Source organism: Apteryx rowi, unplaced genomic scaffold (assembly GCF_003343035.1).
Source record: "Apteryx rowi isolate R43461 unplaced genomic scaffold, aptRow1 scaffold_29, whole genome shotgun sequence".
NCBI lineage: Eukaryota > Metazoa > Chordata > Aves > Apterygiformes > Apterygidae > Apteryx > Apteryx rowi.
In genome coordinates this window covers 1688099-1711815 of record NW_020449307.1, presented here as the reverse complement: position 1 = coordinate 1711815, position 23717 = coordinate 1688099, and the positions used below count along the sequence as shown (strand labels likewise).

Sequence of the window (23717 nt, the reverse complement as noted above, 5' to 3'; positions counted from 1 at the left end):
TTAAATGGAATGACTACATATAATATAAATGATTATTGTAGTTTGGCTGTAAAAACATTGAATAATGCCTTCATTTGATGTTAGAATGTTTGCATCATCTAGGTTGGTGGTAGTGGTGTTAATTCTAGGGGGTGTGTTAAATCTTAAACTAATTCTGAAAAATATTCTTGAATCTAATTGATGGCGATGTTGCAATCCTTCAGTGCCAGAGTGAAATGTTTTGGGATCATAGTTTTTGAATGTATTATTGGGTACAGAATACCCTAGCTTCTCCGAAGGTATATCGGACCTGTACTTGGCTTGTAGAGGAGTCTTAGAAAACAAGTGTTCATCTTTAAATTAGAAATTTAGTGAGGAGATGAGAGTAACTTTTTTTTTTCCTTTTATCCAATGACATAAATACATTCCCATTAAGAGTGAATGTAAAAGTTAACAAATTTGTAAACTGCTTCGAATTCCTTCATTAGCCTGAAGTGGGGCTCTGCTGCTGGTAAAGCTATCTTGAAGACAATTTGTTAAGTGAATGATATATGGAAACTACCTTCTGTGGGGCTGTAGAGGCTGTTCTTTACCTTTGACTGAGCTGTATTTCTAGCATGCAGGATGTATTTTGGCTTTTTCTGGCTTTCTGTTTAAATCCTGGAGTTTTTTCCTTTGTGAGCAACTCTAGGCATCCAGCTTGTGAACCGCTTACTTTTTTTATGACTTTGACCCACCCTTTTTCTTGTTGGTTCCTATCTGTTGTGTGTGTCTTAGGCCAAAGAGAGGTTCTGAGAGGATACTTAAAATGTATGTGGGGGAAATCATAGCTTTGGAGGGCTATGTTAATGGGTAGTTCATCTGTAGTCATAAGACGTGCTTTACATTCACAAGTTTGAATTTTGCATGTCATACTAAATGTATAAAACTATTTTTGTTGAATTAAATTGAGCAAAGCTAACCCCAAAGTACAGTTTTCAAGAATAAATGATTCATATCTCGTTTTGAGTGAAATGGCATGTCCAAAGCAGATGATATTATGAATGCCAAGGTCAAATTTAGCGTAGGGCTAAAAATTGTAGCGTTCTTCAGGGTATGTGTACGTATGCATACATACATATATACATATATATATATATRTGTGTGTGTACATTTTTTCTAGGTAACTTACTGTTGATGCATCCAAACCAGGTGGAGCACAGTGCTTGCTTCTTAGATGTCAATAGGATAATGGAGTTACTAGAAGTAATTGAGGAGAACTGTTTGTCTTCACCTGTATTTTTTCCACTCTTTCCTCCTGCCATCCGTTCCGCATGTAAACAGAAGTTGTTGCCAAGTAGGACAGTGGGAGGAAGCTTTTCAGTTGCTGTGTGGCATTTAAATACACATTTAAAATACTGTAGCAGCATGAGAGCAGTAATAGGTGGGTGTACAATGCTATGTTTAGTTGTTATTGAAATTAAACCTTAGAAGTACCACAGTACTACTTTTCTATAGGTAGTAATCATGTTCAAGCAGAACGTTTGGAGTTCTGCTTCTAATTCTTAAACATGTTCTTAAGCATTCTACAGTGTGGTGTTACACAGATTGACTTCTGCCTTCTTTCCTCTGTGCTTTTCTTTCTATTTAGGGAAAAGGGCACATGCTGTGAAAGAACTGCAAGCAGTGGAGATATTCTTTAGTATGTGTATAGCCTTTTTCTCCCATATCCTTTGAACAGCAATGCTGGCTGGATGTAATAGCAGTAATTTTTTTTTTTAATTTTAACATAGATAATCCTATAAAATAAAGTTATTCCCTTCCTTCCTTTATTCCTTAGTTCTCTGGATTGTCTTGATCTTTTATTTCATACATAGCAAAGTAAAATGCTGTTGACTGCTCCATGTCTGCTTTGCTCCTCCACATTTGTTCCCCCTATTCTAATCTTCAATGTGCAGTCAAGTAGGAAGAAATGATCACTTGGCTGCTTTGACTTTCTCATGCTTGAAAGTATGTTACTCTTATTGAAGTTAGATGCTTTTAAGCTTCTCAGGGTTGGGTATCTTTTATCTGCCCATCTTAAAATTGCCAGCAGAGGAGTTCTCTAGAGTGCTACTGTAGATTCCTCCTCCCTCCCCACAGCCCCCACCCGAGAACCATGAACCAATGGGGAAATCCCTGAAGACTGGAGGAAAATCGGTGTGCTGGTATTTGTGTGAGTGGGGTGATGGGTAATAGTGCTGTCAGTTTGCAAGCTGTGTCAGTCAGACTAGCCTAACAGCTGAGGCAGAGTTTCTTTTAAATGCAGGAAACAAAAGGGTAGAAATAAAAAGCTCCTGTTTTTGTAACAGAAGGGTGTTACYGGCACAGTCGCACAGAAGTCTGCGCTTAGACTAATACTTTTAAACACATTCATAAATGAACTGGAGAAGAGTGTCAACTATGAGGTGTCAAACTTTCTATTGGTATGAAATTATTCAGGACAGTAGAAATGAGTGCTGACTCTAGCCTGACCTCCTGCTGAAAGCAAGGTTTGCTATGTGTTCAGGCCAGGCTAGTCAAGGCTTTATCCGGTCGGGTCTTGAAAACCTCCAGGGATGGAGATTGTACAGCCCGTTCCACTGCTTGACTGTCCTCGTGGGGGTTTCCTCTTACATCCAGTCTGAACTTCTCATTTCAACTTGTGCCCATTGTGCCTCATGCTCCCACCAGGTACCACTCTGAAGAGCCTGGCTCTGTTTTCTTAATGACCTCCTCGTAGGTACTGGCAGGCTGCTCTCAGGTCTCCCCCAAAGCCTTGTCATCTTCAGCCTGAACCAGTTGAGGTCCCTCAGCCTCTCAGCACAGAGCAAGTGCTCCAGCCTCTGACCATCTTAGTGGCCTTCCATTGAACTCACTCCAGGTATTGATGTCTTTCCTGTATTGGGGGGCCCAAAACTGGGTGCAGTCTCTAGATGTGATCTAACAAGTGCTGACTAGAGATGGATAATTATTTCCCTCTATCTGCTGATTGTGCTTCTGTTAACAAAGCCCAGGATGCTGTTGGTCACTTTTGCTACCAGGGCATGCTGCTGGACAGTTACAGGACAATTATTGGGCAATGCAGCTGTATGCTTTCTTCTGGTAGAAACCACAGCTGTATTTCCTGCACAACAACTGGAGATCAGTGTCATGTAAAAAAACTTGATTTTTCTGTACACTCAAATGTAGCTGTTAGTATGCATGCACTAATTACAGTTGGAATGAAGGCTGTATCCTGTGTATCAAGAAAACTTACACAATTGATATTTTTTTCCTCAATTTTCTTCACATTAAAAAGCAGCTCACGCTTTTTGAGTGTWTTCTTTCTTAGCATGAAAGTGTAGCTCTAGCACTCACAAAATAAGATGATGATTTATCAATCCAAGCCATAAACTTCCATGCTAAAGTGTTGAAGTTCATCCACGTGGACAAATTAATGTCAGTTGATCCTTAGTAACTGCCAGTGGGATAAGTACAAGGTAATTTGAGTTAGTAAGACCTTTGTTGCTTGTATATAATGTGAGAATCTCCAGTGCCAGCCCTTTGACGCACACAAACTGAAATGCATGCGGTTTGTCTGCAACTCCATCCTCACAGGAGTTCAGAGCTGTCTGGTATGGATCCAAAAGTATGAGCCTCTCTGAGGAAGAGGTGGATACAAGATACCTAAGAATGTAGTGCAGGGCATCTCTAGCCATAGCCTCACTTGGCAAGCCTTATATGTACCCTAAGTTGAAGCATAAAGCACTTCCTTTCCCAAAGGAAGATTAAGAACTGCTAGGGAAGATGAATTTCTTTTGCTTGACCTACTAGAGGCTGGATTTCTTCCACTCAGAGATGGGAGTGAATTATATGCTCAAAGTCCACAGTTGTCTTAATGTGCCACTTGTTGAAAGGGAGCCCCGAGATGTGGTGTAGAATCCATGTGTTCTGTTTGCAGTTGCTGGGTGGTGTGGAGTGTGAAAACCAACCCTGAAAAATTGTTAGGAACTGCTTTGCTTGGCTGTTTGGGTCTAACAGTATAAAAATCTCACATTGCTCTTAATTTTCTTTGTTTAAACTTTTCCTGGGTGGAAGATATTAATGAAGTTTTGTGTGTGATGTGCTGCTTGGAATCATGTCCTATTTCAGTATGTCTGCCTAGCTATGAGCATTTTTTTTGAGTTGAGCTATTAAGGTGGGTATCTTGGAAGCTGTAGGAATATTGTTAGATTGTCCCTTTCTTGCCTATGCCAAGGGCTGTATCCAGAAAATATGTAGGCAGCTATTAGCTAAACTGGAAGAGGTGTGCCTCAATAGAGGAACTGTGAAGTAAATAAGAAACTGTCTGTAGTGTATGTGGCAATAGGTGTTGTCTTGGAAGAAAGCTACTGTTGGAGTGCCTCAGGTATCAGTATTAAGAGCAATCTTGCTTGACTTGCATGAAAATGAAGTAAAAACCTCTGTTTTTAGATCGCTATCAGCTTTCTAGAAGGTGTAGTCAATACAAAAGAGGCTTAGAACATTGCACAGAAAAGACCAGATTACCCTGAAATAATAGATGTAGTATGAAATTCAAGGGTTTTTTTTGGGGGGGGGGGAGATGTGATGCACTTGAACCCAAATAATGAGTTTCTGCTGTAAGTTGAGAGCTCATCAGCTGGAAGCAAAGGGGGAGGACAGCATGGATGGATTTGGTGATCAGAGTGTAATTTTAAGTTACTAACGTGATTTTCAAGGTGAATGGGTTGAAGTAATTTCAGTAAAGAAAGGCAGGATTAGTACTACTGTATACAGCCATAAGACCTGGAGTATCTGGAGTACTGCATACAAACTCTGTCAAGCATAATGAAGAAACATGAACTGAAACTAGAACAAGTGCAAATAAGGGCTGTATTTTCTGCAGTGCAAAAATACCCTGAAACAAAAAGCAGTCTGAAGAGTAAGAACGCAGGATTGCAGCATAACTGGACTGCGGAGTCTATTCTGCTATCATGGGCAACACATTCCTTTTCCCCAACTTAACYGAGTTCAACTCTAAAAATAGTTAGGATGCTGGCTTTTGCCACTTGCTTTAGAGAGCTGTTCAGCATGCATGGTTACAAACGCTTCAGATCATAGGTTTCACTTAGTATAAATTGATACTGAAAGAATATTTCTGAGTTTGGCTTGTTTTGGTATAAACAACTTATAATTTCTGAATGCTGTCTTTACTTCTTAAGATCCTAACATTGATTAGAACTTGCTTATTTCTTTTCATGTTGATGATTGAAAAAATTGTGTATAGTCTGTAATAAACAACTTTTATCGAATATTTAGTCACAAAATTGTATGTAATTCTGGCAGAAGTAGAGGGTTAATTACACCAAGCTATATAATTACACCTTATTGCTGAACTGTGGAGYAGCTGTCATCTAAAACTAGAAATACAGCATTTGACAGTTCATGTTACCGGACAGCTTTCTGATACTGTGCCCTCAAAATACCTCAGTTATCTCAGTGGTACTTTCTAAGTACAGGACCCCTCATTTTTTCATTGTAAGTGTGCTACAAATAGAATAAAAGTCAGCCATTTCTTTGAAGCTACAAACAAGATTGTCATATTAAGACTAAAAATGAGCTTAACTATCATATTTGTTCAAAAAAGTTTATTTTATTCAGGAACTGGATTATTCGGGTCTTACAGCTTGCAAAGAATTTTACTGACCCTGTATGTGATACCTAATTTTCAAAGGTGGATGCCTAAAATTAGATGTTGCTATCTGTAGGCTTGGTCTAGGTTTCAGAGGAATTGGGAACTTGGAGAAGGAAAGAACTTTTTTAGCAGTGGTGTGGCATTATCTGTTACTGCCAGCACAAGCTGTCTCCGAGTAGTCTGAAAACCTAAGGTTGTTCTCAGTTTACCTTTTTCTTTCTGATTCAAAGATACACCAGTATGTTTTTTGTTAAATCATTTTTCTGTATCAAAAACCTGTTCCTCTTTGAAGCAGCTTCTGGAAAGTTAAGAGTAGTGAACTCTATGCAGATTATTTATTTGAAGTCGGAGATCTAGTTATGAATTTTAATTTCTGGCATCTGTATTTGAAATATCACCGCTGTGTGTTGCCTGCTCAGAGAATAAGCTGCATTGCCAGCTTCAGACCCATGGCACAGTCGTGCTGCTGGGGTAAGTCCGTAGGGCAGTTGCAGGCATCCAGATGCTGTGCTCAGACACTTGGCTACACCTTCTTTCTCTTCTAAGATGTCCAACTATGCAAGGCAAATAACTTTCCCAGTGTATTTTATGAGTATTAAAAAACCTGTCTCACCTGATGAGGCAATATACTCTCTTCCCCTCTGATCCTACTGGTTTGGATGTGATACAGTTCTTTAGATGTAGGTGTTGAAGGTGTATCATTACCCTCGCTTTTGCAGATATACACAGAGCCGTTAAAAACTCTTTGGCAGTAGGGCAAACTCACTTTAGTAGTTAAAAACTGACTCAGTTGGACAGGTGCTGTGTTATGGGACTTGCTTGTTACTGCTAGTATTGCGTGCAAGCAAAAAGATCTTAACAGTTCAGATACACCACAAACTGAGAAATTATTTCAGGTATGGATAATGTTTCCTGCATGTTTATAAAAAGAGCAAATACGCTGGTATACAGCACTGTTCACTGTTACCGTTCAAGTACCAGTGAAGGTTAGGGGCCACCAGCGTTGCAGAATGCCATGCTTTGCAGTTTAGTTTCTGACTGACTTATATTTTTAACAGACATCAGCAAAAAAGATTAGGAAGCAATGCTGAGCATTTTTGTTCTTTTCAAGGTCTTGCAGTGTTAAAACTTCCTTGCCATATGATTCCTCTCTTCCTGTCTTTGCAACATACGGTAGCTGTTTTGGTTGTGTTTTATTGTTTCTGTGTTCCAGTGCCGAATCTTAGAAACAATTTGATGCCAGTCACCCTGGGCTGAAGGAAAGAAATGGGCACTTCTGACCTGAGCAAGGTCCCTCCCTATCTTATGATAAGGGGAATCGTACCCTAGGCTTCTCTGACCACAGAGGTTAACTTAATGTACGACTGGCTCGTTGTTAGACACCAACTTTAGGCAGACTAATTTCTCCTGTGTGTACGTTGTCACCTATAATTTGTTTGGCTTTAGACACAATGGAAAGATAAAACACAACTGCTTGCTTTTCTCCATGTCCATTGATAGCTTACTCCAAAGTAGGTCTTCAAGAGCCCATTGCATGATATACAATTACCCTTGCCTTACATGTGAAGAGATACAAAGAGTGATAACTTTCACAGCTCAAACAGATTTAAACTTTAAAAAAAAAAAAAAAGAAATGCTATGTAAACAAGGTGTGTGTGTGTGTGTGTGTGGTTTGTTCTTTTTTCTTTTTTTTCTTTCCCTCAGCTTGGAGGAAACTTGCAGCTGTGTAGTTGATATAACACCTTCTGGGCTGATTTAAATGTTATTTGCATGCTGGTTCCAATCAGCTAATTTGATGTGTCAGCTCAGTGCTTAAGTGAAGTATCAGCTGGCTGCCTTAGCTCTGGGCAATGCTGATCTTCATGATTCTTTTTGAAGTGGTCTTTTAATGCAGGTAGTTTTCTTTCCCTGTGCTGATGATTTGTTTTTCCCTGGGGAATACAAAGACACCAAAAACTTCATTTGGGAAGTTAGAAAACTATCAGTGCACTAACTCTAATACTTCAACAGTTTGGATCTAGGACTATCACTAACTTAGCTGGCTGTTTTTCAACAAATATTGTTTAAACTGAGCTGTTCATACTCGTTTAACTTTCTGTTAATATAGAAAACATATGTAAGTGTCAACACTTGTTTTATATTACACTTSTCAATCTGAGAAAATACCACAGTACCACTTCTAAATTGTTGACACATTATTTTCTGTTTATTTGTATTATAATCAAGGCATTTCTTCACAACCTAACAAATGCACCTTTTTCTTTCCAGATCTGTTTTCTCCTATTTGCTGTTCTCTACATAGTTTCCTACTTCATAATCACAAGATACAAAAGAAAAGCAGGTGAGCATAGTCTTTTTTTATGCATTCAAATCTCTTYTTTTTCCCCTCAACTGAACAGGTGATTCCCTCCCTTTCCACCTCCCCAAGAAAAGCAGAACAACCTGTTTAGACCTCTGATCAAACGTGTTTCTCTCGGTCTGCAGCTCCACAGCAGCCTGAAAGGACCTGACTCTGCATGCTGCAGCCTTGCCCTCCACCTGCTCCCGTTGTCCTTGCGCCATGACTTGTCATCCCCTCCCTTGTGCCAGCTTTGGCACTTGTCAGACCCTTCCCTGTGCCCTCTAATCACCCCAGGCAGAGGGAAGCATGTTGAAACCCCTTGGAGCAGGATCTCCAGTGCTGTAGCTGGTACTCCAGCCCTCAGTGAGGGTGCATGGCTGCTGGTAAGGAGGAGGTGTGGGTGGCAACCATCCCTGGTTACACTGTGGCTCCCTGGCAGCCTAAATATTCAAGGTTTTGAGAAGAGAATTTCAAGTAGACTCTTCTGCCTCCCCTGCCTTTAGCTCATGTTGTTCCACTTTCATGTGTGTGGGTTTTTGGTTTCTTTTTGTATTTTTTTCTTTTTTTTGGATAAGTATCTTCAAGCTGTGTTCTAGCATCAAAATTAGGTTCAAAGCTTTAGCTGGTAAAATGAAAAAGTGGCCAATCCTACAGAAGGGATGAGTAGTGAATTTCTTCTAAAAAGTCTGATTTTTCTCAAGTACAGTTATTTCAGTGGTGTTCTCTAACCTGTTCCTTATGATTTCACTATTGAAATCTTATTTCCTGAAGAGATCCTGTATTTTTTTTTTTGTTGTTTAGAAACATTCTGTCTGAAATTGATCTGTAGGGACCCCCATCACTTTCTTCTGTATCTCTTCTAAAGACAAATACCATAAAAATCTGTATAAAATTGCAGAATCTTTGACTTTTGAGTGCTTAGTGGGGACCTTGGTGCTCACTAATACTCAGTCATGCCGGAGAAGCATGCTCATGCATGAAGACCTTGGGACTTTGAACTTTGACTGGAAGTGCTTATTGAGCTGTAGTTACCTGTGTTATGATGGAGCTACTTTCTGAAATGGATTCATCTATAAAATGTAAAAACCTCAAGAAACTGAGAAACCTTTTCTAAAAGCAAAAACCTGCCTTTTTAAACATAATGAATAGCTAAACTTATGAATAAGACAGATACTACCCTCTGATCCTGATATGTACCTTGGATACTACAGAGTTACTGCCATTTGGAGGTAAGGAAGAATGGGGGGGAACTGGTTTGACAAACAGTGGTGGATGCGGAGATGCTTGTATCTAAATTCTTGGCAGTTGATCTCATGGGCTAGTGAAAGGAGGTGCTCTGGTGCCATCATGACTTTCCAAAAGCTTTCTGAGTGTTTAGCTACGTAGACTTCATAGACTGCTAGGGTCTTCCTGATGACACAAGTTTTAATTTAAGTTAGCACTTCTGGAATTCCCTCAGGAAAAATTGCTTGCCGTTTCCACAACAAGCTCTTTGGCAGAAGTAAATCACGAGAGACTTGGACTTGGTCTCTCAAAACACCATGAGATTCCTGTCATGAAAAAGGAACAATAACCCCATGCTTTTAGGAAATTCTTCTGTGAAAGTAAGTTATTTTGGGGACTACATGTTTATTTCAAGATTATGCAAGACTTGCATAAATCTGGAACACCTGGCTCTTTATTCTTTGACTGGAAAATAATTCTTGAGTTACCTCTCATGGAAAAGCTGGGAGACTTTAAAAGTACAAGAAGAAAGCTGACTAGAAAATGATTTCAAATGTGGAAGAAACACCAAGATGTGTATAGAAAAGGATAGATGGCTATATCTGTGATTGGCCTCTGAATTAAATGTTAATATTTCAAAAAGTCAGGAGGTTGGTTAAGAAATAAGTGAAGAAAAATGGTCTAAAATGCCAAATAACTGAAGAGAAACCAGTGTATCACTTAAAAAAAGAAAAAAAGGTGTGTGTGTGTGGGGGGAAGAGTGGAATGAATAAGGGGAAGCAACTAAATGGTCATTACTGTTCTGGGCATGCTTTCTTGTTTTGAAAAAAATTCATTAACCCTGAAAATGAAAGATCTGTCTAGGGATTTATGTTGTTAGTATGTGCTCTACAACTTTTTTCCTGTAGCCTGTTTGCCCTAGAGCCCTGTGGAAGACTGCTAGTTTTGATCTGTGTATTCAAATAAAATAAAGTCAAATAACTTTGTGGTTATATTGATTGAAAAGTGCTTAAAACTAGCAAAAGAATATCAAAGCATTAATTTTTTTTTTATTAGAAGCCTTTTAAAATATTAATGCTAGTAACTTATTTTTGCTTTAGTAATCCTCAGTTTTAAACTTCAACTGAAATTATTCCTTCTTATATTCATTTTTAGCCTGAAGAAAGAGAACTAAGTATTCAATGTAACCTGCTGTAACTTGATTTTTTTTTTTTTTTTCAGATGAGCAAGAGGATGAGGATGCCATTGTTAACAGAATTTCGTATGTATAACTCCTCTTTGCAGTACTACTTTTTCCTGAATATGTGGCGATAATGGGAGTGCTATATGCTTCTAGATTAAAGAACAATTCCTTTTAAATATTATGGCAAATGGATTGTGCTGTTGGGGAAGGCAGAGGAAAACTTGCATAATGAAAGGCATGGCATGAGGGAAGGCAGTTTGGTCTAGGGCTTTTTCACTTAGGCACGAGGACCTGACGCTAGAGGTGAAATTCAGTTCAAGACTTGCACCTAAGTTTAAAGTATTTAAATGTAGATGTTTACATGTGAGGTATGTGTTTAAGTTCCCACYGCAGTCAGCGGAAATCTTGTCAAAGAAGGCAGTGGAGCCTGGAGAACAAGTGAGCTCATCCTGAAGTAGACATCTGCATTTGGTCACCTGAATAGTGCTTAAAAGAGAATAGCAAATGGAAGTTAAATGCCTGCCGGTCCTGCTGGTCTGTCAGCAACTCTCTCCTCTTCCTGTTCCTTTGTAAAGCTAGATATTAAATTAATCTCTCCTGTTTTAAATACATGGCTGAAGACTTGCAGAACATCTGTGAGCTGTCACTGACCTCTCAGTTACTGAATTTTACAGTTAGTTTACAGTTTGCTGAATTATGTGGACTTAGTACAACTTTCTTAGCTCTTCCACAGTGGTATTGTCATGCTGTTGGAAGGAGAGCTCATTGCATATTTTATTGATTTGCCTTGTACCCTGGGAAAGTGCYGAGTACATTGCAAGCTGTTCACTTTCAGAACGCATGTTCGTGGCAAGCTCAAAAGATGTACAAAGATGCTGATGTGAATTTTAGATGCTTCTCCTCCCAGTAGCTTCTGATAACAAGATTGTTTTTTATGAATTTGAAATACTAATTTGCTATAAAAACTCTACTTGAGATTTGGAGAGAGAAATACATATTTTGTTATGCTATGAAGCTCTCAGCTCTCAAGTAGGGAGGAGGATCTCTGCTTTTAAGACTGCAGCTCATTAATTAAGGCTCTTCTAGACTGAATGATTTTCATGCCAGCTGTGGTCATAGCCTGATTCTGAATTTTTGAACATCCAAAGAGTAAAATTCTTGTTAACTATTATCTTTTGTATCTACTTTCTAGTTTAGCTTTAAATCACAACAAATGTCAATTGTAAATACTGTTTTTTGTAAGACCATAGTGTAATTCAAGATTAGCACTTCAGAGTAATAGACTTCCATTAAAACTGTTCAATTATAAAACAGCTTCTTGTCCCTTCAGCTTAAGCTTTCTTGTTCCTTATTTTATGCATGTTATTTTACAAAAAGTACCAACTGTCAGATGTATGCAGGTTGACATTGCTTTACTTAGTGGAATTGTCAGGACATTTAGCAACAACAATAATAAAAAAGGGGGTGGTGGTGGTAAACRAAGTCAAACTGTAGCACCCTGAAACACTTCAGCATGTTATACACTATAGCATCTCATGATTTTGGCTTAGAATACTTAACTTCCTTTAAAAAAGACAAATTGAAACAAAAACCCTCCAAAAACCAGCAACCAAAATGTGTGGTTTTTTTGTTTTGTTTTTTTAATAAAGTTAGTCAGACTTTAGTAGATTTTTCTTATATAAGTTAAAGACTACATGAATGAAAAATAGGTTTTTAGAGACAAACTGTTACAGAAAAGTAAGAATTCTGTGCGCAACTTACTGATGTTCTTGTTGTAGGAGTAATCTATTTAAGTACATCTTTTTTTTTTAATGTGATTTGAAAAAACTTTTAAAATTTTATTTTAGCATCAGACTAGTTCTCTAAGGTTTTTTGTTGGTCTTGTTTTCTAAAGAACACAGTTCTTCTTAATGCCACAAGATGGCATTCAATATAAATTGCGTTTGGGATCTAAAAAGAATAAGCTTAAATATTTTAAATAATTCTGGCAATTTCTCTGTATTGATTTTCCAGCTATCAGAAAAGCTCTAGGCTATGTGCTAATACTTGTGAAACTTTCTGCTTTGTGAAAGAGCAATGATTTTTTTCAGTTCAATATTAAAATACTTATTTGTGTATTATCCCACTCACCTTTTTAGTCGTTAAAAAGCTGCTCTACTTTCTAAAAATCTAAGAAATTAGAGATAGAAAATTTTCCACCCTGTGTGGAAGGGCAAATGAAAAGTTACAGTTATCAAAAGATATTCAGTGATCTGTTTTATCCTCTGTATGACATATGAATTGAATGTATGCAATTCCAAAGAGGAAAAATTGTGGTAGTTGGTAGAAACTAATTATTTTTACTGAATTCTGTAAACTGCTTGGTATTTGAAAGCTGCATTTTTAAAAGTGAAATACTGTGAAATTGTGGCCTCCCCTCCCTCCTGCCCCTTTACACTGTGGGAATGGGTAGTCCCCGGATATCGACTCTCGGGTACCTGCTTCCCCCCCTGTTCGGAGCGTGTTGTTGGTGCTAACAGTGGTGCCTCTCTTTAAATTTCAGGCTGTTCTTGAGCACCTTCACTCTAGCAGTTTCAGCTGGTGCAGTCCTGCTTCTGCCCTTCTCAATAATCAGCAATGAGATCCTGCTCTCTTTTCCACAAAACTACTATATTCAGTGGTTAAATGGCTCACTAATTCATGGTTAGTACTCAGCATAGTTTAATTAAAATGGATGTTTTCATTATACATTCCCACATATGTTTTTATTTTTAAGCTAATAACCCCATTTTCATTTAAGATGGTAAATGAATTGTTGATGTGTTATTGGCTGGTTTTTGCTGCTGTGTCCTAGATCACAAAAGTCTGTCTTCCCTGTTTGGTATATGTGGTGCAGTGGTTTGCTTTTTTGTGTGTGTTGTTTTTTATGTTTTGTTTTCTTGAATTATTCAGACTTGAGGAAACTAAACCAATTCACTGCTCTGAATACCAGTATAGAAATAAGAACTACTGGAAGCTAAGTAACTTAAATATGTTCAAAATTTTTTCCTCGTGTAAATGCAAGATCCATAAGCCTTCTTGTTTATGATGATTCATATCAATTCATTCTTACAATATATAACACTTTCAAGAAACTTGCTAGCTATGAGCAGTTGGGATTAGATAGCTAAATTCAACTGTTAGCAATTTATCTGTAAACAAGGGAAACTGTAGAATGTAACTGTATCAAGCATAGCAAGGAGGCACAGTCAAAATGCATCATTTTCCTTGAAATAATTTGAGAGAAGAGTGCAACTTTTGTACTTGCAGGAATGATGCCTTGATGCCTGACAGTGTGAATTTTATACGCAGTCCAGTATTGTTAAACATGCTAAGGGCTATGCAAAATGTATAATAGACACAGCCTCTGCCAGAGGATACTAGTATTTGAAAATCATTTGGGCTCTYCCATGGGCCTAAGGGAAATGCTGGAGGAAGCAGGATGTATTTACAGCGGATTTGACTGGAGAAAGGAGATAGTACCTAAGTGGTCTGAAACAAGCAAATAATTTACACATTAACTATGCTATGCATTTTCTGTTTTTGTGAACAGATGGTAACTTGGTTTTGAAGGTATTTTTCTCTGAAGTCTTCCATGAATTTTTTTTGTCTGTAATGCACATTTTTGCAAAATTGCTATCCATGAGTATTATTAGATAATTGATGAATTCCTAGATTCCTAATTTGCAGGGTTTTTTAAATAAGATTACAGAACTTTACAACAGATGAAGTGTGGATAGGCATAGGCAGGAAGCAAATGACAGGCAACATGCTTTCTCTTCTGTCATCTTTCAGAAAGTGACTGAGTTTCTTTTTTTTTCTGGGCAATAAACAAATTTTGATTTTCCTCATGAGTGAGGAGGAACTGATTGCCTTGCCTGGGGTTCCTGTGTAGTTTTAAGATCTGAAGGAAGTGAGGAAGCCCATAAAGACATTATACTCTAAGAGAATAGACCTTGTCCTCCTCAGGAAATTCATACATGGGATCCCATGGGTTTTTATAGATATGTCAGCAGCAAAAAGACAACCAAAGAAAACACTGTCCTGCTGATAATGTGGAAAAGGTTGAGGTCCTTGGGATTGCCCTTACCTCTGTCTTTACTGGCAAGGTCTACTCTAAGGCCTTGCAGGTCTCTGTGCCAAATAGTGAGGTTTGGAGGAAAAAAGAGTACCAGCTGTCAAAGAGGACTGAGTTAGACACTAGAAGGAGAATGGCTAAGCACTGGAAGAGGCTGTCCGGAAAGGCTGAGGAATCTCCATTCTTGGAGGTTTTTCAGAACTTAGCTGGCTAACGCCCTGAGCAGCCTGGTTGCACCTGCGTCTTGCCTGTTTTAAGCAGGAGACCGGACCACATAACTTTAGGGGTTCTTTCTAGGCAAGTTATTCTATGAGCAATAAAACATYATGCATAGCATGGGGGATTGCTAATTTGATAGGTTTCCTGTTTTAAAAAGATCAAGCTAATTCTCATTTTTCACAGGGATTGAACTGCTCAGAAATTTTTTGCATTTGGTATTGAAAGTATAAACATATTTAAAGAAATCAATCTGTTCTTCTGTGTTTGAACTGATTTTGGAAAAAGTACAATATGGTATTAGAGTGAAAACTAATAAGTAATTCAAAAGTTTTCACTCTATTTTGGAGTTGCTACRATACTAAAGAAAATTAGAGTTAATTTAGAAATCTGCTGTACGAAGTAGCTTTCACATAGGAAGACCCTTAAATTTTCCAGTAATTATCATATTACATCAAAACAAGATTGTCAATCTGTTGAAAATAGCATATTATGCATATGCAATGTAACTTATATTTGGTAAGCTCATAGCAATGGCTAGCTTGGAATTAAGTTCAGCATCTCTGTTTCCAAATTTGGCCATGCATTGCGAAGTTTAGACTAGATGTAGTCATGACTGAATTAAAAAAAGATTTATTGGAGCTGCTATGAAGACTTTATAAACATTGGTACACTCTTGGGTCAGGTCATGGGGTTGTGTTACTGCAGCTTAACAAAATCAAATTTTGTGTCAAAGCGTTATTTTGGGGAGGGGCTCCCTCTTGTGGTGTCTGCTAGATTGCATAATATTCCACTGCTCTATAAAAACCTACTTCCTTGTATTGGCATAGCTTTGTAAAGGTAATTATGAAATACATGTGCAATTTTTGAGAATTCATAGTGCTGTCTCAAAGACTCAGATTCAGGAAATGTTTGTCCATACCTCCATAATTCTTCATTACATCCAGCATAGCCTTTATGTATCATTGGCTTAATGTTTTGCAAATGTTATTAAATGGGAAAACTTGTATTAGTTGTAAACACTTCAGTTTTCTTAGATTTGTCAATTATAAATATAGTCTGTAATGGAGATACTTGACCATAATATTAAGGGTTTTTATACTGTAGGACTGTTAGGTTAATTGTGGCATATAGGAAAAACAGAAGAATATGTACTTTTAATTTTTAAAGCTAGGCAGAAAGCCCATAGTTGTATCCAGTATAAATAATCTTATCTAATGAGTGTTGAACTAAACCCAGAAATACTTCTGGCAACTGAAGATGCTCACTTGTGCTGTTGTTAGACGTAACCACCAGGTGGAGGTAAAACTTAATAAAACTGACAGGAATTAAAAAAAGAAAAATTGCTGAGTATCTAATCTGTTTGCCAGACTGAGAGGGTTTTAATTGTTTGGTTTTTTTTAAGCTTGTTTTATGGGAGATTTTCTTAGGTCACCACCCATGCAAAAGGAATCTTAGCAGAGCGCTTAAAGCTTTTATATGTTGTGATCTGCAAGTGTCTCTTAGGTAGTTTGATCATGCAGTCAGTTTACTAGAAAATAAATATTTTTTATTCTTTTAATTTGACTTTTGAATTATCAAATTAGGATAATAAATACGGTAGGGGAACAAGAGAATCATGAAGTTTGGAATTCAGTGAAGTGGGTGCTGGATAGGAAGAGTAATGGGAATCTGATATTTGTCTATTAATGTGGTGGTCTCTTACACTTACACTTTCCTCAAAGTATATAATCAGCGTTACAGCCCTGTCCTACCTTACACAATTTTACATGTGTACTATTGCTCTGTATTTTGAAATTCTACAAATGTGGTTCCTATCAGCTGCTAATGTGTAGATTTTTGCATTTCAGCTTTTTAAWAATCAGCCCAGGTATGCACTGTGTCCCCCTGCAAATGCCCCATATATACTGCAGATGCTTGTTCTTTTAAGCACTGTTTTACTCTTTCGTGCTTTGTAGGCGTACGTGTAATACAGCTGTTGAAATTTTGACAAACAGGTATTCAGCCTTCCATTAGGTAACAAAACACACTATCTCTCTTTAGTTAAAGAAAACCACTTAAATCGGGTGAATGTTCCTTGTGGGAACAGGGGCTTCCTCACTGAGGAAATTCTAAAGGACCCCCCCCTTTTTTTTTAATTTCTTAAAAAAATTTTTTTGTTAATTTGAATTTAGACTCCTTTAGGCAGTTTATTCTTTAGCATTTGAATACTGCATTTCATACATGTTTTGGATTTTTCTTGTTTTGTGTAATTTACCTGGCTAAGCATATGGTACTATCAATTGCTGATAAAGTTAACATTTTTGTTTTTGATTTTAAAGTTGACTTTTCTTCTCCCACCCTTGTTTTCCCTCCCCCCAATTAAATCAACTTAGTTGAGGAAAAAGGAAGTATATATTGTGAAAGAATTATAAAAATAAGAGGGGGTTAGGTGAACTGCATTTGGAACTACATACAAAATTCAATAACGATTTCTCCAGACATACAGTAAATGCCTTTTTCTTTGCACATTCTTTCCAAAATGATCAAATTTTAAAAAAGAAAATGAACAAGCTTGCACACGAGAAGGAAATAAACAATTAAAGCTGTTATTTTAAATTCTTTCCTGTTCCTGGGGGTTGTTCTTTGTTGGATTTCAGGTGATATAACGTAGTCCTGTAGGATTGTGGAAATGCATATTTTTGGGGAAACTTAAGGGCTCATCTGTTTCTCCATTGCCTAATTCTGTCTTTKTTTGATTACAAAATAAAAGTTGCGTTTTCAGGATACAGAAAGTGTGACACTAGCTAAACCTGTTACCTACAGTAGCACTAAATTGTGGGTAAGCAGCTACCGTTATAAAGAAGAAACGTGGCATCCTGCACAACTATTGATATGGTGGTGATGGGTACATGTTGAGCCACCAGAAACTATTGGGCTGTTCAGAAAGTTTTAGCTCAGAAAAATCTTATTAAAGCAGATGTCCTTAATGGAGATGAGTTGTCAGTCTTTGTCATGGGGGCGCATTGCTGGGTCATGGTCACCTTTGGTGTCTACCAGGACCTCCAGGACCATTTCTACGAAGCTGTTTTTCAGCTTGTTGAGCCACAGTGCGTGTTGGTGCATGGGGTTATTCCTCCCCAGATGCAGGATCCTGCATTTTCCCTTTGTTGAGCTTCATGAGATTCCTGTTTACCCATTTCTCCAGCCTGTCGAGATCCCTTTGAATGGTGACACAACTATCTGCGGTATCAACCACTCCTGCTGGTTTTGTATCGTCTGCAAACTAGCTGAGGGTGCGCTCTGTGCCCTTGTCCAGGTCACTAATGAAGGGGTTGAATAGTGCTGGCCCCTGGGGCCCACCACTAGTGACTGGCTTCCAGCTGGACTTTGTGCTGCTGGTCACAACCTGCTGATCCCAGAAGTTCAGCCAGTTTTCAGTCCACCTCACAGCCCACTTACCTGGCCTGTACATCATTAGTCTGTCTGTGAGGATGTTATGGGAGACAGCACTGAAAGCCTTACTGAAGTCGAGATAAAAAACATTCGTTGTTCTCCCCTTGTCCACTGAGCCAGACATCTCATCGTGGAAGGCTGCTGTTGCTTTATCATATCCTCTTTTAATGGGGAGGSGATGACAGTGTTTTGATATTGCTATGTTAAAATCCATGATTTGTCTTAGTTTCTCTTGAGGAAAAATATGGGTGGTAGGGAATACACAGAACTGAACTTCTTGAGATTCACTGGTGCGAGAATACTTTGTCCTGAAAAATTTTAAAACAGATATTTAAAAATCCCTACAGAAAAAATAGGATATTGTGGAAGTAGCTGACCTGAGTGTGCAGTGTGTCTTCTGAAGTTTCAGAATGTTGCTGCTGTTTAAATTGATATTCAGATTTTCTTTAAAACTGAAAAGCATTACACATAGAAATCAGTGTTTTGCAGCAATGATTTGTAAAGAACCCTATGCATCCATAAAATCCTGACTTCTATTAATACTTGCATGTATACTACTTTGGTATATGTAAGGGATGAAAATGTAACATCTTTATTTTTAAATCTGAAAAACTTATAATGTATACTCTTTCTTATTTGTTGCAGGTTTGTGGAATCTTGCTTCTCTTTTTTCCAATTTATGTTTGTTTGTGTTGATGCCCTTTGCCTTTTTCTTTCTGGAATCAGAAGGATTTGCTGGCTTAAAAAAGGTAGGAATGTACTGTTAAACACTGTATGGCGTAATTATGGTATACATTCCTTTTCAGCCTCATTTCTGATGAAATTGGATTTGGAATAATTTTTGTCACTGAGCTCTGTCTAAATACGTGAATGTGTGTATACACACAAATTCACACCCACAAGCAGGTAAAGTGAATATACAGTATCTGGCTGGGTGTAACTTTAAGGGAAAAAGCTCTTGAAAAGCTACAGATACTGGGATTAAGAAGGATTTTTTTTTTTTTAAATGAAATGCTTTAGCTTTTTTTTGAAGATGATTTTGTTTTTTCTTTGAGGAAAACTGTTTTGGTAACATGAATGTGTCCTCTTGATGAAAAGAGATCAAAAGTGAACTTTGTGAATATCTCTAGATGAAAACAAAAGAGTAATATGAGCGATAGAAGTGTAGGGGCCTCTTGTGGACTAAAAATATACAGAGTAGGAGATGTTCCATTTTAGCAGGTAATATTATGGAGAAGAATCTACAGTTAACTTTATTTGCTTGCTCTCTTTGAAAGCAGAACTGTAAAGAAACTAAATATTATTCATGTTAATTTCTGTAAGTAACTGTTGGTCTGATAACTATCTGTGATTTTTTTTGAAGAAAACGTGAATGTTTAAAACGCATCATTTATCCTTGCTGGAAGAAGGGGGGGAGGACCAACCCTGAATCAACACTGAATTCCTGAAGTGATCAATGACTAAAGACTTTAGGCCTAAACTTAAGTAACAAGATGTTACAGAAAATTGGAACTTGCAATTTAGAATATTCTGTTTTGTTTTAATAAATTAAAGTTGCTACATGTTCATAAGAGACAATGAGGTTTAAAAACAAACTTTGCTGATGCAAAAGAAAGGAAGTATAATATACAACAAATTAAAAAAAAAAAACCCTTAAAATTATTTRCAACAACTACCAAGGGATGTTAAAACAAGAGAAGGTTGAATAAATGCACTAGAAATAAAGTAATAAGAGAAGAAAGTATAGACTTGTTATTCAGTCACTCTTCCTGTTAATAATAGATGACCCAGAGAAAACTAACAAGTTTGATTTTTGAGTTTTGTAGGTCTATCTTCCAAATTTTGCAAAAAGGGCTTTATATTGATCAGATACTTGGTCAGTATTAACAATAATGTGTGAAGAAAACTGTCTAAAATGGGTAGAGAATGACAAAAATATTTAGCTTAGTTGAATATACTCAAGTTGACAGGGCTGACTGTTTCAGCAAAACATAGAACTTGGCAAAGCAATTTCTGAACAACTAGGAATTAGTAAAGAATTTGACTGGAGAAAGTAAAATGTGTATCTGTCTTTTCACTTTGGAAATATTTATAAGTTACCTGATTCTGCTAACGGGAAAATACCTAGGGATAATAGTTAAAACAGGGTAATAAACAGCCAGGAACATCGTTATGCTCCCATGTAACAATATGATAATAATAACTATAATATTAATATATGAACTAAATAAATGCAATGAAAAAGAAATTACTATAATGAGAAGCACAACAAAATGAAGTTCAAAGAGTAAATATCGAAGAACTCAAACAGGAATTGCTGTCTGGGGACCAATACTACTAGATGTTTTCTTTAATCTTTATAATCTGAATGGTTACATTTTTGTTTTTAATGATACCATGTTTGAGAGAATTCCAGGTACTTTGAATGACAGCATTAGAAAGCAAAGGATCTTGAGAAATGGCCTGAAATTAGGAAAATGAAATGCATTAAAAATGAATGCAAAACACTTCCGAGTCATTGGTGGATCAGAAGTAACACATAAATCAACAAGATGATTGCTGTGGGAAGGAAAACGTAGTTTTTGGTTGCGTTCATGAGAATGTGGCATGGAGGTGATAAAGGTGGTATTTTTGTTCTTGGTAGAATTGGGGAAGCCTCAATGGGAATACTGAATCCAGTTTTGGGTTTTAAGCTTCTTGTAGATACTTAAGAGAGAAAACAATGAAAGAGAAATGAGAGAAAGCAATGAAAATACAATATGTGGAAAGTATTGGATGAGGAAAACTTTAATTGGGATAAAATAATGTGAAGAAATGGAGAATTTCTTCTACGGTTGAAGCCTCTGTTTAGGTAATATAAGATGAGCAATATAGCTATGTCAGAACTGACCTGCAGGACCCAACCAAGATGGCTGTGTAAATACTGGTTTGGCTAGCCTGTTCTGAGCTCTGCGCCATTATATTTTGTTGATGGAACTATAGAAGTGTCCAAGCTATTTCTGTGTAGGTTTGGGTGACCAAGCTAATGGGCTCAAGTTTAGAGGAGTCTGGGGTTAGGCTAAGTGTTGTTCATACTACTATGTTTAACCCCATTTACCCAGTTCAGCTGGAAACCACTCTCCTCTTCCCTCTTCATGCACATACTCCTAGGGCTAGGAACCTTTCAGCTACTCAGTTTGTCCTTCCAGTTTTCAGGTGGAGGCTGCTCTGTTTTCCTTTGACTCTGAGGGTCTAGCCACAGCTAATGTGTATCTTGTTAAAAACAAACCCACCACCAACGTAACTGATCTTAGTGGAGGTCAAGATTGTGGGAGATGGTACAAGCAAAACTGTGGAGGGGGGGAAAAAAGGATTCTTTTTTTCCTTAAAACATTGTATACAATACTAGCAGTATATACCTTGACTTGTGGATTTCTTCTTGTCTCAAACTGATGCATTATGTATCCCAGTTGTATTAACCTGCACATACCTTGCAGCCCTTTTAAAATTGAAAAATTTTATTTTTTCAATATGAAAGTACCTTCTCTTCAGTATTTTTTCCTATAAAGTAAGAGTGACAAATGACTTTCTGGACTAAATTTGTAGTTAAAGTTTTGAGAGGTCCTGTACACCTTCCTTATGCCATTCTGTTCAAATTCTGATGCAGATAAATGATTATTGCTGCAATAAATACAATAAATATTTTTTTAAACAATTAAATCGCATAATAGGGTGATTCAAATCTGGGAAAATTTGTTTAGTTGAACTAAGGGATGCATGTAAGCATTTCAGTTCTGTAATCATGAAGAGTACTCCCCATCTATTCTACTCTCCTCAGATGTTGGCACATTGGTTATCTGTTTCTCTTGGCAGATGATTTTAAGACTGTGACTACCTTGTAGAGTTCTGGTACTTTTGCAGATCATTTGGGTTTTGATTATACTCGTGCAAATTTAAAAATGAAGAAAAAAACCTCCCAAAAAACCTAACTGCCATTCATCACATTGGACTAATGGGCCAGAGAGAGAACATTCAAATGTTATTGCTGTTTTAGTAATCCCGGTTTAAAGGAATGTATACATTTGCCAAAACTTGCAGCATTTAATGAAAGAGGGATCCACTGTAAAGGTGAAGGCATTCAGTAAAGAGGTTGGTCACAGGATGTGTGATCTTTAATCTTTCAGCTGGAAGCTGGATGCCTGTAACAGGGAAAGCAGTTGAGTTGAGATGCTTAACTTCGTTCAAAATGTGGGTGAAAAATGTTCCAATGGAAGTGCTTATGCAAGTCATCTCAAATCTGTTGTAGAATGACCTTCGTTCTCCTGAGTAAATAGGTGACAAGTCAAATTATCCATTTGTAGATGTTTATGCAAGAATTGCTGGTTGGATTTTAATTTAAGTTCTGAAATTGAATGAATAAAAGATTCAGTTCTGAAAATGGATTCAACCTTTTTCATTTTTTTAATGGATTTCTCTGAGCTTAACTCCTCACAGTAATGTTAGTCTTTATCCTGTATGTGCCTAAAACCCAAGTTGTTTATCCATATGTTTGAGTATTTATCATAGATTATGCTTAAAATAGATAAAATCAATTTGCTATAATATGAACTTGTTGCAAGGTATGATATTGCAGATAGTTCATAGGTTAGTTTTACGAGCTTTGTATAATGTTTTTTCCATGTTCTTTTATGGAAGTATTACCCCTGCTTTAAGTTTCATGAATCTGAATGGGTTTGATTAACCATCTTCTAGTTTACTATGGCTTTTTTTCTTGGTTGTTAGTATACTTTCTAAATGGCACATGGCCCSTCTTATAGACTCCTTTTGATTCCCCAGGGCAACGGTTTAAAACAACCAAGTACTTGCATATTGCGCAGAGGAGAGAAATACGGAAATTAGGCACTCGCCATGGACGGATGCAGTGTTGTACTGAAAATCAAACTGACTCTCTGCCTAGTTTTTAATTAAAACCACTATGTTAATTCAAGAAGGGCATTTTGCGCCTAAGGGGGTTGACTATGCCCTTTTAAAGAGCCTAAGTGTTCTTCCTTGATATAGTTTGTTTACACTGAATGGCAGTTGCAGACTTCTGTTATCAGGAAAATAACTGTAAGAGACAATAAAGTTGGTATACACATGTATGTGCATGCACACATATATACATATATATAGATACACTCACACTTTTACATGCATGCATGTGTGCATTAGTTTTTTCATGAATATGGAAGTAGTCGGAGTTCTCTGTGGTATCTTGTGCCTTGGCCGCTGCTGTTAACTGAGCTATTGGAGTAGTCTGAAATAACTTTAATCTCCTATATCAATACTAAAGCCTTTTTTATATCTCTAAATTCTTCTTGTCTTCCTTTGAAGAGTCTGTGCATAAAGACACTTCTTGTTTAGATACTCTTTCAGTTCTTCATCTTTGGCCTTCACAAATTCTGTAGTATAATTATGAAACATAGGTGTCAGTCATGTTTCTTAATCTCAGAATTAACCTCATCTTTTATCGTTGTCTCTGAAGGAAAACTGTGGTATTTGCAGTTGGGCATCTATAGTTCAGTGCTGACCTTTCCATGTGTGATAACAG

The 23717-nt window shown here is 37.3% G+C and overlaps 1 protein-coding gene across 6 annotated transcripts in view; it reads left to right on the top strand.

Annotated features, from left to right (window-relative positions):
- LMBR1 (limb development membrane protein 1) overlaps positions 1-23717 on the top strand; it is a 78306-nt gene that overhangs the window by 7119 nt on the left and 47470 nt on the right. For 3 of the 6 annotated variants that reach the window (XR_003254105.1, XM_026069292.1, XM_026069291.1), the window contains exons 1-5: positions 6896-6943; positions 7922-7994; positions 10440-10479; positions 12944-13083; positions 18794-18897. Coding sequence is in view for 5 of the 6 variants with exons in the window: in XM_026069292.1 (XP_025925077.1) it covers positions 6920-6943; positions 7922-7994; positions 10440-10479; positions 12944-13083; positions 18794-18897 (381 nt within the window). In the remaining variant the exon portion in view is untranslated. Of the gene's footprint in view, positions 1-6895; positions 6944-6995; positions 7012-7921; positions 7995-8137; positions 8378-10439; positions 10480-12943; positions 13084-18793; positions 18898-23717 lie in introns of those variants that run through there. The other 3 variants (XM_026069294.1, XM_026069293.1, XM_026069295.1) reach the window with 3 other exon arrangements.